This window comes from Carcharodon carcharias, chromosome 13 (genome assembly GCF_017639515.1).
Source record: "Carcharodon carcharias isolate sCarCar2 chromosome 13, sCarCar2.pri, whole genome shotgun sequence".
NCBI classification, from domain to species: Eukaryota; Metazoa; Chordata; class Chondrichthyes; order Lamniformes; family Lamnidae; genus Carcharodon; species Carcharodon carcharias.
In genome coordinates, this window is record NC_054479.1 from 416,746 (window position 1) to 433,533 (window position 16,788).

The window sequence follows — 16,788 nt, forward strand, 5'->3', positions numbered from 1 at the left end:
ACCAAAGGCATCAAAGGTAACAGGGTCAACCATTACACAGACTGTCTCCACCCCTGCTGCGGATGTCAGGGCAGCGCCTAGAAGTCTAAGGCTGAGATAAGTTAAGAATTTTTGATCACAAGCAGTTGCACGGGTGAACACATTTTGTTACTTTATAAGCTGAAAATATATTCACTTTCACTGAATAATGTGTAATGGTGTCTTTCAGCCTCATTGACAGGCTCTGCAAGTCCCCCCCCACCACCACCCCCTGCCTTGCTCCTTCTCCCCTCTCCGAACTCCTTCCCCTCCCTCCGACCTCCTTCTCCAGTTGCCGTATTCTCCCCTGTTACACCCTCCTCCCCGGGACTCCCTCCCCCCTCAACCTCAGCCCCCACAACACCATTGTTCCACCCCTCCCAACCTCAACCCTCCTCCCAACCTCAACCCTGCCCCCTCCACACCATCATCCGACCCCCTCCTGACACCTTCGTTCCCCAACTCCCAACCTCACCCCGCCCAGTGCATCTTCCCCTCCCAGTCAAACCTGCATCTTCCTCTCCAGCCCCTCACCAGTCATCTGGAGCATACCATGGCCAACACACTTATGTCCTGAAGCAGACCCTCACTGGTGACCTTCCACCTTCCGTGAGCTGCTTCGTGGTGGAGCCATGTCCATGAGAATCCAGCCGGCATGTCATGGACGTTCCTCCAGGGTCCTGTTGCTGTCGGGCTCCAGAATCTTCTACTCCTCGGATGTCCATGATGTGAGCAAGGCCCTGGCGGTAAGTCCCGACTTCAGCATGTCACACTTGTCAAGACGTGTTCTGCACCAAGTTGTTTTCCCGCCTACAGGGACAGTAAGTGTGACCTGGGGGTTGTTTGGGGTGAGCTGGGTTTGGAACAATGAAGCTCCTGATGTCCGACAGCGGGAAACGCGGCCGGCCATTGATGGGCGGAGCAGACAGTTACAAACGTATTTCACAACAGCCTGGGCTTCCCGCCATATTGTCACACCCATGATGCCAACAGGCAGAAAAGTTTCCACCCACTGCGCTGTGGGAGCACGGGCTGTGAGCGCGAGCTCTGCTGGAGCGCGGGCGGTGAGCGTGAGCTGCGCGGGCGGTGAGCGCAAGCTCTGCGGGAGCGCGGGCGGTGAGCGCGAGCTCTGCGGGATCGCGGATTTTTAGCGAGCTGTGTCACACTGCAGGGTCTGAGGGTGAATTGTGTGCGAGTAGCAGTCGGACTGTCCCATCAAGGTCGGAACTGTGCTTTTCAATGGAGCTGCCTACATTTTAAAAAAAGCTCAGTAAATTTTGGATTTCTCTGTCTGATGAAGTCAGAGTGACTGGCAAATCCTGAGGGATATATTTCTGGAAAAAGGGAATGTGAAAGTTATATCCAACTTAGTGATCACTTTGACTCTTAACTTAGCCAACTGAGGCAAGAATGAACTAATGGAAAGTTAGGAAAAGTTAACACTGATTAACATGATCAATTATTGAGCAAACGAAACTATTGACACTTCAGAGAAAATATTTTAAAGTCGGTCTTTTTATTTTTCTCTTGCAGGTATCTGGAATCCCATTGAATGTCTCAATTAAATTACAGTTAAACCTGTTCCTTAAGTCTGCAAAAGGAATAAGGTGAGTTTATTGGATCATTTTTATAAACTTCTGGCTACTTAAAGAGCAAGTGAAAGTGACTGCAGTTTAACACTGAAGGTGGTGACTATCAACTGAAATATAGTACTAATCCTAATCCTAACCACCCAAACTTGATCAGACACAAGGAGAATGTGAAGAGGTAAAGCTGGTTAAAGCTGAGAATATATAAAATATACTCATCATTTAGAATTTTGGAAATTGAGTGGATGAGTGTAATGGAGAGAGGGGTTTGTGTGTGGAATGAGGAATCAATTTTCAGGAGTTGAGAGAATCAGTACCCCACTTACGAAAGCCCGTCACCCACTCACAGAATCACAGAATCTCACAGTGCAGAAGAGTCTCTTCGGCCCATCGAGTCTGCACCGACACGTGAGAAACACCTGACCTACCTACCTAATCCCATTTACCAGCACTTGGCCCATAGCCTTGAATGTTATGATGTGCCAAGTGCTCATCCAGGTATTTTTTAAAGGATGTGAGGCAACCCACCTCCACCACCCTCCCAGGCAGCGCATTCCAGACCGTCACCACCTTCTGGGTAAAAAAGTTCTTCCTCACATCCCCTCTAAACCTCCTGCCCCTCACCTTGAACTTATGTCCCCTTGTGACTGATCCTTCATCTAAGGGGAACAGCTGCTCCCTATCCACCCTGTCCATGCCCCTCAAATCTTGTACACCTCGATCAGGTCACCCCTCAGTCTTCTCTGCTCCAATGAAAACAACCCAAGTCTATCCAACCTCTCTTCATAACTTAAATGTTTCATCCCAGGCAACATCCTGGTGAATCTCCTCTGCACCCCCTCCAGTGCAATCACATCCTTCCTATAATGTGGAGACCAGAACTGCACACAGTACTCCAGCTGTGGCCTCACCAAGGTTCTATACAACTCCAACATGACCTCCCTACTTTTGTAATCTATGCCTCGATTGTTAAAGGCAAGTGTCCCATATGCCTTTTTCACCACCCCACTAACATGCTCCTCTGCCTTCAGAGATCTATGGACACACATGCCAAGGTCCCTTTGTTCCTCAGAACTTCCTAGTGTCATGCTGTTCATTGAATACTTCCTTGTCAAATTACTCCTTCCAAAGTGTATCACCTCACACTTTTCAGGGTTAAATTCCATCTGCCACTAATCTGCCCATTTGACCATCCCATCTATATCTTCCTGTAGCCCAAGACACTCAACCTCACTGTTAACCACCCAGCCAATCTTTGTGTCATCCGCAAACTTACTAATCCTACCCCCCACATAGTCATCTATGTCATTTATATAGATGACGAATAATAGGGGACCCAGCACAGATCCCTGTGGTACGCCACTGGACACTGGCTTCCAGTCACTAAAGCATCCTTCTGTCATCACCCTCTGTCTCCTCGAGCTAAACCAATTTTGAATCCACCTTCTCAAATTACCCTGTATCCCATGTGCATTTGCCTTCTTTATAAGTTTCCCATGTGAGACCTTGTCAAAGGCTTTGCTGAAATCCATAGAAACTACATCAACTGCACTACCCTCATCTACACACCTGGTCACCCCCTCAAAACATTCAATCAAATTTGTTAGGCATGACCTCCCTCTGACAAAGCCATGCTGACTATCCCTGATCAAACCTTGCCTCTCCAAGTGGAGATAGATTGTCTCCTTCAGGATTTTCTCCAATAGTTACCTTACCACTGATGTGAGACTCACTGGTCTGTAGTTCCCTGGCTTATCTCTACAACCCTTCTTAAATAGCGGAACCACATTAGCCGTTCTCCAGTCCTCTGGCATCTCCTGCGTGGCCAGACAGGAATTAAAAATTTGGGTCAGAGCCCCTGTGATCTTCTCCCTTGCCTCCCTCAGCAGTCTGGGACACAAATCATCTGGACCTGGAGATTTGTCCACTTTTAAGCCTGCCAACACCTCCAATACCTTGTCACTCTCTATATCAATTTGCTTAAGAACCTCGCAGTCTCTCTCCCCGAGTTCCGTACCTTCATCCTCATTCTCTTGGGTGAAGACAGATGTGAAGTAATTGTTCAACACTCTAGTGATGTCCTCTGGCTCCACCCATAGATTGCCCCCTTAGTCCCTAATGGGCCCTACTCTTTCCCTGGTTATCCTCCTCCCATTGATATACTTATAGAATATCTTGGGATTTTCCCTACTTTTACCAGCCAGAGCTTTCTTATATCCCCTCTTTGCTCTCCTAATTGCTTTCTTAAGCCCCACCCTGCACTTTCTGTACTCCACTAATGCCTCTGCTGATTTGCTTCCCTTGTACCTGCTAAAAGCCTCTTTTCCTTTTCATTGTATCCTGATTATCTCTGGTCATCCATGGCTCTCTGAGCTTGTTACTCCTTCCTATTGCCTAACAGAGACCTGGCTAAAGGAGGGACAAAACTGGCAGCTAAATATCCCTAGTTATAGAGTCTTCAGACACGATAGAGTAGGAGATAAAAAAAGGGGGGGGTGTGGAGGTAGCACTAATGGTTAAAGAATCAATTCCAGTTGTGAGAAGGGATGATATACTAAATGGGTCAACAAACGAGGCTTCATGGATTGAGCTTAGAAATAAAAAATGGGCAGTCACACTACTTAGAGTATACTACAGACCCCCAAATAGTGAAAGGGAGATAGAAGAACAAATATGTAGGCAAATTTCTGCTTGTAAGAACAAGAGGGCAATAATAGTAGGAGACTTCAATTATCCTAATATCAACTGGGATTCACACAATATAAGGGGCACTGAGAGAGAAAAATTCATGCAGTATGTCCAGGAAAATTTTTTCAACCAATGAGAGGAGATGCAATTCTAGACCTAGTCTTGGGGAACGAAGAAGGGCAAGTGGGTGAAGTGACAGTTGGCGACCATATCGGGGACAGTGATCACAATTCAGTTAGATTTAGCATTACCATGGAAAAGGACAGAGATAAGGCAGGGGTAAAAGTGTTGAACTGGGGGAAGTCAAATTTTGCAAAATTGTTTCCCTTGATGGAGAATTCTAGAACCAGGAGACATAAATTCAAGATAAGTGGCAGAAGGTGTGGGGAGACATGAGGAAGAACTTTTTTTATGCAGAGGGTAGTGGGTGTCTGGAACTCACTGCCCAAGTTGGTGGTAGAGGCAGAAACTCTAAACTCTTTTACAAAGTACCAAAGTGTTGTAAGCTGTAGGGCTATGGGCCGGGTGCAGGAAGGTGGGATTAGAAAGGGCACCTGGGTGTCCTCGGGTTGGCATGGACAAGATGGGCCAAATGGCCTCCTTCTGTGCTGTAACTTTTATATGGTTCTGTGGTTCTATAGAGGGAACATGGGGAAGGGTACAGGCTCAACATTTCCTTTTTGAATGCCCTCCACTGTTCCTGTGTAGATTTCCCCATAGGTAACTGTTCCCAGTCTACCTTGGCCAGATCCTGCCTTATTTTACTAAAATCCACTCTCCCCCAATCAAAAACATTTTTTTTTGCAACTTGTCCATTTCTTTGTCCATAACAAGCTTAAACTGTATCATACCAAAAACAGAATTACCTGGAAAAACTCAGCAGGTCTGGCAGCATCAGCGGAGAAGAAAAGAGTTGACGTTTCGAGTCCTCATGACCCTTCAAAACGTTTCGAAATGTCAACTCTTTTCTTCTCCGCCGATGCTGCCAGACCTGCTGAGTTTTTCCAGGTAATTCTGTTTTTGTTTTGGATTTCCAGCATCCGCAGTTTTTTGTTTTTGTTTTTAAACTGTACCATGTTGTGGTCGCTATTACTAAAATGATCCCCCACCACCACCTCAGCCACCTGTCCGGCTTCATTCCCAAGAATTAGGTCCAGCACTGTGCCGTCCCTTGTTGGACCCTCTACATATTGACCTAAAAAGTTCTCCTGTACACATTTCAAGAAATCCACTCCATCCAAGCCCTTAACACTATGTCTATCCCAATTAATGTTGGGAAAGTTGAAATCACCTAATATAACTACCCTATTGTTATTGTTTTTACACACCTCCGCAAATTGTGCACATCTTTGCTCCTCAATTTCCTGCTGACTATCTGGGGGTCTATAATAAACACCTAATAATGTGGCTGCCCCTTTTTTATTCCTAAGTTCTACCCACAAAGTTTCATTTGATGCCCCCTCCAAGATATCACCTCTCCTTACTGTAGTCACTGACTCCTTAACTAATAATGCAATGCCTCCTCCTCTTTTACCCCCTCCCCTGTCTCGCCTGAAGATTCCATATCCCGGAATGTTGAGCTGCCAATCCTGCCCCTCCCTCAACCACATCTCTGGCCGGAGCCCGTACCCCACTCGCCGGAGCCACAGTACTGAGCCTCTGACAGTGCAGCGGTCACTCATAGGAACGTAGGAGCAGAAGGCCATTCAGCCCATTGAGCCTGTGCCACCATTCAAAATGATCATGGCTGATCAAACACTTCAATACCTTTTAGCCACACTGCCCCCATAACCACTTATATTATTGTTAATCAGAAATCTATCAATCTCTACCTTAAACATACTCACTGACTGAGCTTCCATGGCCCTCTGGGGTAGAGAATTCCAAAGATTCACAACCCTCTGAGTAAAGAAATTTCTCCTCATCTTGGTCCTAAGCGGCTTCCCCCTTATTTTGAAATTGTGTCCCCTGGTTCTAGACTCCCCAACCAGGGGAAACATCTTCCTACATCTACCCTGTCTAGTTCTTTAAGTATTTTGTAGGTTTCAATGAGATCACCTCTCATTCTTCGAAACTCTAGAGAATATAGGCTCAGTTTCCCCAATCTCTCTTCATAAGACAGTCCCGACAGCCCTGGAACAAGTCTGGTGAACCCTAGTTGCACTCCCTCTATGGCAATAATATCCTTTCTGAGGTAAGGGGACCAAAACTACACACAGTACTCCGGGTGCGGTCTAACCAAGCTTCTATAAATTGAAGCAAGACTTCACTACTCCTGCACTCAAATCCTCTTGTGATAAAGGCTAACATTCCATTAGCTTCCTAATTGCTGCTACACCTGCATGTTAGCTTTCAATGACTTATGGACAAGGACACCCAAGTCCCTTTGTACATCTACACTTTCTAATCTCTTACCATTTAGGAAATACTCTGCACATCTCTTCCTTCTACCAAAGTGGATAACTTCACATTATATTCCATCTACCATGTTCTTGCCCACTCACTAAGTCTGTCCAAATCCGCTTGAAGCCATCGACCCCACTTTATCAATTTTGTTAGTAACATCCTCAAAAAACTCCAACAGGTTTGTCAAACATGATTTTCCATTTGTAAATCCATGCTGACTCTGCCCAGTCAGATCATTATTATCCAAGTGTCCATTAACCACATCCTTTATACTAGATTCTAGCATAGTCCCTACTACTGATGTGAGGCTAACAGGTCTGTAGTTTCCTGTTTTCTCTCTCCCTTCCTTCTTAAATAGTGGAGTGACATTTGCTACCTTCCAATCTGTGGGAACCATTCCAGAACCTGTAGAATTTTGAAAGGTCACCATTATCTCTACAGGCACCTCTTTCAACCCTCTAGGATGTAAATCATCAGGTTCAGGAGATTTATCAACGTTCAGCCCCAATAATTTCTCCAGCACTGCTTTCTTATTCATACTAATTTCCTTCAACTCCTCATTTTCCCTAGTCCCTTGGATCTCTAAAGCTGGGAAATTTCCTGTCTCTTCCTCAGTAAAACAGACACAAAGTAATCATTTAGCTTCTCTGTCATTTCTCTATTCCCCATTATGAATTCTCCTGACTCTGCCTCTAATGGATCCACATTTGTCTTAGCCAAATGCTTCCTTTTTAAATACCCATAGAAGCTTTTACAGTCTGTTTTTATGTGTTTTGCTAGTTTGCATTCAAGTTTTATTCACCGTTTCTTTACCAGTTTCTTGGTCCTCCTTTGCTGTATTCTAAAAACCTCCCAATCCTCAGGTTTACTACAACTTCCGGCAACTTTATAAGCCTTTTCTTTTAATCTTATAAAATCCTTAACTTCCTTTGCTGTGCACAAATTGGCTGCCGGATTGCCTACTTCCAAACAGTGACTACACTTCCAAAAACTACTTCAGTTGCTCTAGAGTGCTTTGGGATGTCCTGAGCTTTGAAAGGCACCATCTTCATGCCAGTTTTAAGCAGGGTGGTTGGTGCACACAGTGAGTAATAGTCCAGCTGCTCAGGGCTGTCTGCAGGAGAATGCTCTTCAAGTGCCTGGTCCTTTGCTCATGGGGCCGAGCAGCGTCACTCCTTCTGGTCCACCTTGGTAACCTGTAGGTTCAGCTGTTCAAATCCTGGGGCTGTGGTTGGACTGATTGTCAGGAGATTCGGGGTTTTACTGGGACTTTGGCCTCTTTAGGGATCCCAGTTCAGTTGCTAGGTGCTTTAGGTTGGCACAGCAACAGGCAGGCAGCCTGCTCCTGAGCTTGGCCATCCTTTCAGGACCTGGATGTGAGGAAGACTGCCGCTGGCAGTGGCCTCTCCCACATCCATACCAGGTAGAGCTACATTGCTGCCTTCCCAATGCTCATGGGAATGGTTTGGAAAGGGTCTGACTGAGTTTCCAAAATGCCCTGGGTGAGGGGATGGATGAGATTGTAGCTGTGAGGGCTGCATCCTGGGTTGGGAGAATTCTCTGCTCCTCTAAGTGGGGCCGCAGGCTGGAGGGTTGGCAAGTTTAAAATTCCTCCAACAATATCAGCCGAGGCGTGGTGTGTGGGATTCTTAGGGATCTTATCCATCGGCCGAACCTGATTTGTTTCAACTGTTTGAACTGGATGTAGGTTTGTGTGGGCTTCTTATGAGCATTCTGGGATTGCTGGCAATGTGTCTCCAGGACTAACTCGTAGGCACTTAGGTTGGCAGCCTTGGCCTGCACATGGTTCATGGATACAGCAGGAGGCAGCATGGAGTCGGTCTCTTGTGCTCTCCCTGACAGCTGCCCTTGAATTAAAAATGTCCACATCTCCGATGGCCATTTTAGTTGTCCTGCTCCTTTCTCAAAGGTGGCAAAAAATGACTCCACGTCACTCTCTTCAAATTTGAGAATGAATGTAACATACTTGAGGGCCTCAGAGAGCGGCTCTGGGTTAGGGGGATAGAGGGTGTTACTGGGTAGAGAGAAGTTTTCCCTCCCAGCTTCCAGCTGTCTGGTCACCTTCTCCAATCGAGCTGCTTGTGCCATTTCCCCTTTTTGGAGCTGGAATTCTCTTTTCCTTTCTTGTTCTCTGCCTCTCTCTCTTTCTTTCCCTCTCCTGAGCCTCTTTTTCCCTTTCCTGAAATTCTAGCTGCATTCTGAACTTTTCCAGCTCGGATTTGGCTCAGAGAGTGGATTTGGAGTCATGGTTGAGCTCTGTATCTAACCGCTCTATTGGTAACGTGAGATCCAGATGTTCTACCAACAACTGGATCCGTTCACTGCTCTTCACTTTAGGGCAATTTTAACTACAGCTCCTAGTTACAGCTTCCAGTTGCTTTGTGCTAAGGGCTGCTAAAGTTTCACTGTTCAAATTTCCTCGCTGGACCCACATCAAAAGTTGCCATTTTCTCCGTGTAAGTGGAAAAGGAATTTGCTGTGGTACATTGGTGTGTTTTAAAATTTGTTCCAGCCACTGAGCTTTTTCTTTTGACTTCCAGTTGATTCTTTTTATATCAGATTTGGCTCGAGTCTTACTTGGACTCTGGTCAAATTCAAGTGGGTGATCCTGGATTTGAGTTCCCAATTTCTGTTTGGACAGGAGGGGGTTAATTTAAACAGCACTAATTTCTCCTTTCACCACCCGTCTGTAAACTGAAAGGTGTTTTGATTTGTTTCCCTCTTTATTAGCACTGGCATATTTCCCAACTCCTCGGTCTTGATGTGATCCAATTTTCCATTAATAACCCCGCAGCAAACTCGAGATAGGATGCACTCAAAGGGTTAGTTTATTTGCACACACTCAAAATTCAGGAGGCGGTTCGCAACATCACATCCACACTCAGACAGTAAAGAGGAAAGAAGGTTTTACAGTACAGAGACCACAGAGAAAATAAATATTGGTTCACATGGTTTTCAGAGTCCAGAATCAAAGTCCAATGAGGTCATGGAAGTCGGTGGGTTGAAAACCAATGCTGATAATTCACTTTTCCGGTGGTGTTGCCTTCATATGATGAAATGGACGTGCATAGGTAAATCAGCTTTGTAGGTGGGGTGTTACAGAATTTCCAGCAGAAGCAGTGTAGAGGGGGCCAGTAATGCCACCTGGGCAGAGTTCCTTTTCTGTGAGGCTGCTCGTTAGATGGAAAACAGCAGACTGAGCTTTGCAGTTCAGCAAGGCAAAATGAATCGTCATTTGGCAGTACGGAACTTGAGTATTGATTTTAAAAAAGAGATTTTTTTCTCAAAGATTTTCATCTTGCACCCATCAGGACAATTCACAAGAAAATGTCAATTTCAGGGGAAACAACAAATTTATACAGTATGAGAAGACAGTGCTGATTGGTTGTCAAGTGGACTCTGATTGGTAGAGGTATTGCCATGGAGAATGCACCAGTTGATAGTGACTGACAGTTAACTGCTGAGCATTATTTGAAATTTAAACCAGGCAGCTTGACTCTGATTTGTGAAGACGTTGCCCTGGGGAATGAACTAGAGAATGGCTGTCACTTATTTTGTTTAGCTGAAACAGGCACAATGTGTGTAAATGTTCTTTTGGTCTGCAAAGAACAGTGCCCTGTGTATTAACTGTGTAGCTTCCAGTAAACGCAAATGTGCTACATTGCGAGCCCAACTGACAATCTTAAATTGGTTGTCAGCATAAGTCTTAGCACACTGAAGATTATTTAGCAAATGTTGTCCAAGCACGGAATCACATCTAATATTGTGTTTTGAGTTTTGGAAGCACAGGTTGGTTGGGTATGGTCTGTACTCTGTATGTAGTGACCAGCGGTTGGGACATGCTGTTAGATATGATCCCCCAGTCTTTGGGATGTACGACCTAGATTCCCAGCATCACACTGGCATAAAATTCATGTACCACATTACTCATTTGTGTGATAGGCAGTATGATTTTAGGCTTGATGGCAGCATCCTGTTAGTGGTGAACACCACTCATGTTGCTGCTGCATAGTAGCAGCGTGAAACAGCTAGCTTCATCCGTTGTTCAAGTCATTCTACATCACTCAAACTCATGAACAGCCCCAAGGCTGTTACTTTTGGCCCCAAAAAGTCTCCAGTCTACCTCAGATTACCCTGGAAGGGCAAGGTATCTCAAAAATTCAACCAGTAAAGTCGACTCTGATTGGTCAAGGCATTGCCATGGGGAATGAACCAGGGAATGGCTGTCCCCCAAGCTTTTGTTTAGTTGAAAAAGGTGCAGGGCGTGGACATTCCCCACACCCCCCCCCGGCCCCACCCCCTGTCTTCCCGCCCCCTGTGTAGCTTCTGTCATGTGTTAGTGAGCCACACTGCAAGTCTGACTGATAATCTTGTAATCCTTAGCACAAGGTCATGGAAGTCACTTTCCTTTTTAAGAAAGTGCTGTCCAATCGTGGAATCCTATCTAATGTTGGACACTATGTTTTGAATTTTGCAAATATGGGCAGGATTGATACAGTCTGCACTTTGCCTGTTGTGAACAGCCGAAGGACTGTGATCTTTGACATGATCTGCCAGTCGTTAGGACATACGGCCTACATACCTGGCATCACACCGACACTGAAATTCATATACCACATTACTCATTTTGAGATAAGCAGAAAATCTTTTTGGCTTGATGGCAGCCAATACTCGAGTTTTGGACTACTAAATGACTATTTTAAATCTGTGCCCTCTCATTCTTGAACCTTTCATGAGTGGGAACAGTTTCTCCCTCTCTCTGTCCAGAACCCTCATGATTTTGAATATCTCTATCAAACCTGCTCTCAACCTTCTCATCTCTAAGGAAAACAATCCTAACTTCTCCAATCTATCATCATAACTGAAGTTCCTCATCCCTGGAACCATTCTCCTGAATCTTTTCTGCATCCTCTCCAATGCTGTCACATCCTTCTGAAAGTGTGGTGTCCAGAACTGGATGTCTTATGCAAATTCAACCTAACCTCCTTGCTCTTTTGCTCAATGCCCCTACTAATGAAGCCCAGATACTTTTTCCTCTAAAAGCTGCTCTCTCTACCTGTCCTGCCACCTTAAGTGACTTATGCATGTTTAAACCCAGGTCCCTCTGCTCCTGCACCCTCTTTACAGTTGTATCCTTTTTTCTCTACATTGAACTTCATCTGCCACATGTCCACCCATTCCACCAACTTGTCTACGTCCTTTTGAAGTTCTACACTATCCTCCTCACAGCTCACATCGCTTCAAGTTTTGCATCCTCTGCAAACATTGAAATTATGTCCTGTACACCAAGGTCTAGGTCATTAATATATACCAGGAAGAGCAAGGGTCCCAACGCTGACCCCTTGGGGAACTCCACTACAAACCTTCCTCCAGGCCGAAAAACATCCAATAATCACTACTGTTTCCTGTCATTCACCCAATTTTGTATCCACATTGCTACTGTCCCTTTTATTCCATGAACTATCATTTTTCTCACAAGTCTGTGTATGGCACTGTATCGAATGCCTTTTGGAAGTCCATGTACACCACATCAATAACATTACCCTCAGCAACCCTCTCTGTTACCTCTTCAAAAAACTCCAGCAAGTTAGTTAAACATAATTTTCCCTTAAGAGATCTAAGCAGGCTTTCCTTAATAAACCCACATTTGTCCACATGACTGTTAATTGTGTCCTGAACTATTGTTTCTAGAAATTTCCCCACCACTGAAGTTAAACTGACTGGCCTGTAATTGCTGGACTTATCTTTACAACCTTTCTTGAACAAGGGTGTAATGTTTGAAATTCTCCAGTCCCCTGGCACCTCCCCTAAGTTTAAAAATGACTGGAAAATTACAGTCAGTGCCCCCGCAATTTCCACTCTCACTTTCCTGAGTATCTTTGGATGTATCTCATCTGGTCCCGGTGCCTTGTCAACTTTAAGTACAAGTAACCTGTCCAATAGCTTCCATTTCAATTTTGAACCCTTCTAGTGTCTGAAGTACCCATTTTACCATGGCCTGGGTAGCATCTTCTTCCTTGGTAAAGACAGATGTAAAGTATTCATTTGATACCTTAACCATGCCTCCTGCTTCCATGTGTAAATCCTCTTTTTGGTCCCTATTGGTCCTACTCCTTTTACCACCATTTTACTATTTTTATACCTATAAATGACTGCGGGATTTCTTTTTATGTTGGCTGCCAGTCTCTTTTCATGCTCCCTCTTTGCTTCTCTTATTTGCTTTTTCACCTCTCTGAACCTTCTGTATTCAGCCTAATTCTCCATTGTATTTTCTATCTGACATTTGTCATAAGCACATGTTTTCTTCTTTATCTTAATTCCTATCTTTTTTCTCATCCATGGAACTCTGGATTTGTTTGCCCCACATTTCCCTTTCAAGAGAATATACCTTGACACTCCCTAAACTATCTCTTCTATGGAGGTAGCCCACTTTTCAGCTACAATTTTCCTTTGATTCCAATTTATTCACCCCAGATCCATTCTTACCCCTTTGAATTTGGCTTCCTCCAGTTAATTATTCTTATTCTGGTTTGTTCTTTGTCCATTTTCATAGTCAGCCTAAACCCTATGATACAATGATCACTGTCCCCTAAATGTCCTCCTACTGACACTTGACCTACCTCAGTTCCAAGAACCAGGTCCAGCAGAGGCTCTTTTCTCATTGGACTGGAAACATACTGTAGAAGCATACTGCTGTAGAAAATTCTCCTGAGCACACTTTAGGAACACTTGCCCTTCTCTGTCCTTTACACTATCCCAGTCTACATTCAGATAATTAATATCCCTCATTATAGCTACTCTATAATTCTTGCACTTCTCTGTAATTTACTCTACTTCCTCCTACTCCGTGGCATTTAGACTACACCAAGCAATGTATTTGCATCTCAGCTCCTTAGGTCTAACCAAATAGATTCTGTCCTTGACTCCTCTGGGATGCTCTCCTTAACCAATACTGATGTTTTTTCCTTTCCTAAAGACCTTGTATCCAGGAATATTTAACCCCCCAGTCCTGCCTTCCTTGAGCCAGGTCTCTGTTATAGCTACAATATCACTATTCCACAATACAATCTGTGCCTGTAACTCTAATCTTATTTACCACACTATTTTTTAAAATTCATTCATGAGATGTGGCTCAGCTAGCATTTATTGCCCATCCCCAATTGCCCTTTGTTCAGAGGGCATTTAAGTCAACCACACTGCTGTGGGTCTGGAGTCATGTGTACCTGTACCAAGCCAGGTAAGGACTGCAGAGTTCCTTCGCTGATTTGTGAACCAGATGGGTTTTTATGACAGTTGGCAATGGTTTCACAGACTATTAATTCCAGATTTTTATTGCACTCAAATTCCACCGTGTGCTGTAGTCAGATTTGAACCCAAGTCCCCAGAGCGTTACCCTGGGTTTCTGGATGACCAGTCCAGTGATAATACCACTACACCATCACCTCCCCCATGCACAGTAACTCTGATTTAGACTTTATTACTTTCTCCTTTACTCTGACTCCCACTATTAATTTATTATTCCTGACCCAGTGCTATCTATCTCTCTCAGTAATCTGTGAATTGCAACATGATTAAGGTCAGTGGTGATGTGACGTTCTTTAATCAGCTGACTCATTTGTTAATCTGTTTCCCAATTTAATTTAACATTGATTGAAAATTTGGCATGGTAACCGAGTGACAATTACAGCTGGATAAGGTGTGACTGTAAAGGAGATAATGCTTCTTGGATAACGAATAATGAATCAGATCTTTTTCATTAAAGAACTATTGGCAGGGAATGGAACTGTTACCTCATCTGGAGAGTATGTAGCCAGAGTTCCTGAAACCAAAGTCAGAGTCAGATTGCTAATGGCGCATATGATCAAATTCTGAAATGTTTACACGCTTTATCAGGCAGCATAATAACCTTTCACCTTTCCTTCTTTAGAATTACTGGGAAAATGCAGACTATGCTGCTTCCTTTAATTTGGTTTGATGAGGTAAGGACATCATCAGAGAAGATCTAAAAACATATTGATATAACCTCCCTCCAAATGGAGTCAGATGAAACATGGGAACTCCATTTTGCAGAGTGCGGCTCACAGAATGAAACAGGTTGCTCGCTATGTTTTCGTTAAAGGAAATCTAGAGAAACTGTGTTAATTATACAGGCCGGAGAATTCAACTTATGAAGCACATCACAGGGTTAACTGACAGAAACAGTGACAGACACACTGGCTCCACCAGGGGAGGCTTAAAGCTGGAACTGGGAGGAGTGAAAAATACAGTCACGGGTGGCCCTTGGTGAAACTACGGTAATTTGTAAAATCTTTTACACATGCCTCTACGTGGTCTACCCTTGTGGCTGAGGCCAATAGGAGGCAGCCTGCTCTGCTCCCCTCTCTGATGCCTGTAGCCCCAAACCTCTGTGATGCCATACCCAGGAGGACTCAGCCACAGACTGCCCCATTTGCAGGGGCACCCTCCATCGTGGGAGCATGAATCAGCACCTGGGTCCCTGGAAGAGGGGCCGGGGGCTGAAAGGTGACTGTGTGGTGCCTTGAGGAGGAGCCCCCTCGACAGGAGGACTAGCTGCCTCTTTCAGGGCTGCTGTGTAGAAGGGTCAGAATATCTGCCTGTACTTCTGTCATGGTGCATCCATCCTCTCTAGACTCCTGCTTATTGCAGCCACATTGTCAAAGGCATCTTATTGGCCCCGCATCCAATCATGTCTGAGTCCCCATTATGGAGGCCACTCTTTCAATGATGTTACTCGTGTGCTTGTTGGGCTGAGTCATGTTGAGATTCATAGCATGGCTGGACTCCTCCACCCACTGGACAAGTGTATCCACAGCCTCAGGGAACTAGATTTCCACACACTTCCTTTTGCTCCTCCACATGGATCCTCTTTGTAAATAATCCCAGGGATTCAGCCTCTCAGGTGTTATTCTCCATGCTCTGATGGGGATTGCCTCCTGCCTCCACTGCTTCCATCAGCTGCTAACAAGGGCTGTGCTCCTCCTGCTGTAACATCCACCCCACATTTAGCCCTGAGCTGTGGCTCTGACCAATTGAGAGGCGCGACCCTGCAATCTGTGTCCAGCAGCGTCTCACCCATTCACTTTCTCACCTGCTGTTCCTCTGGTGATGGTTCTGTGGTGACAAGAAAAAATACCTTCATGGATGGGGCATCCCTCCTACCTCACAGCACCATCATTGTCTCAGTGCCAAAACCTGCAAATAAAATCAAAGCTGTTTGTATTGGTTACCAGTGTGCCAGCTCGCAGGCATCAGACCTCCAGCCTCTCTCCGTGGAACACCTACTTCAGCCTCAGCCATGTCATACCCTGCGGGGAGTCAGCACTGCAAACTGTGCCAGCCCAGCCCCACTCCAGCCCCTCTCCCAGGTGTTGTGTGCTCTCTTTTCCTGCAAGGATGGATGAGGGCATTCTCACGAATGTTAAGGCTCAGCAGCTGAGACACCAGACAGCAGCTCACATACTTCTGCTGTCAGGCTACCATTCAGACAGCTTTTATGGGGTGGACATGTTCCCAACACTTCCTTTGTTCACTGCATAGCCCTGGATGCATGAGGCTCAGTGTTGCTGGGAATTGTGACAAATAGTGCAGAGGCCAGCAGTATTCAAAAGACTCTCAAATCCACCCAGTCTTTGTGGACCCCTGGCTGTGGAGAAGAAACAGAGGGAGGGGGCTCCTGACACTGGCAGGGACACAGCAGGAATGTCAGGAGCAGTAAAAGTGCCAGCTTCTGGGTGGGAATGCTGGAGAAGGGGGTACCTGCACCAGGTGGACTGCAGCAGGTCAAGAAAGCGGCTCATGACCACCTTCTCAAGGACTACAAAGGATAGGCAATAAATGCTGGCCCAGCCAGCAAAGCCCACATCCCGTGAAAAGATGAAAAAGAAAACTCACTGTGCTGTTAGGGAGAGAGTTCCAAGACTTGGACCCAGTGACAGTGAAGGAACAGCGATATATTTCCAAGTCAGGATGGTGAGTGGCTTGGAAGGGAACTTCCAGGTGTTGGTGTTCCCATCTATCTGCTGCCCTTGTCCTTCTAGGTGGTAGT

General features: G+C 45.3%; 1 protein-coding gene across 1 annotated transcript in view; it reads left to right on the forward strand.

Moving 5' to 3' along the window:
- LOC121285649 (scavenger receptor class B member 1-like) overlaps positions 1–16,788 on the forward strand; it is a 77,172-nt gene that overhangs the window by 45,202 nt on the left and 15,182 nt on the right. Inside the window, exons 9-10 of the mRNA XM_041202307.1 lie at positions 1,552–1,625; positions 14,650–14,701. Coding sequence (XP_041058241.1) covers positions 1,552–1,625; positions 14,650–14,701 — 126 coding nt within the window. The remainder of the gene's footprint in view (positions 1–1,551; positions 1,626–14,649; positions 14,702–16,788) is intronic.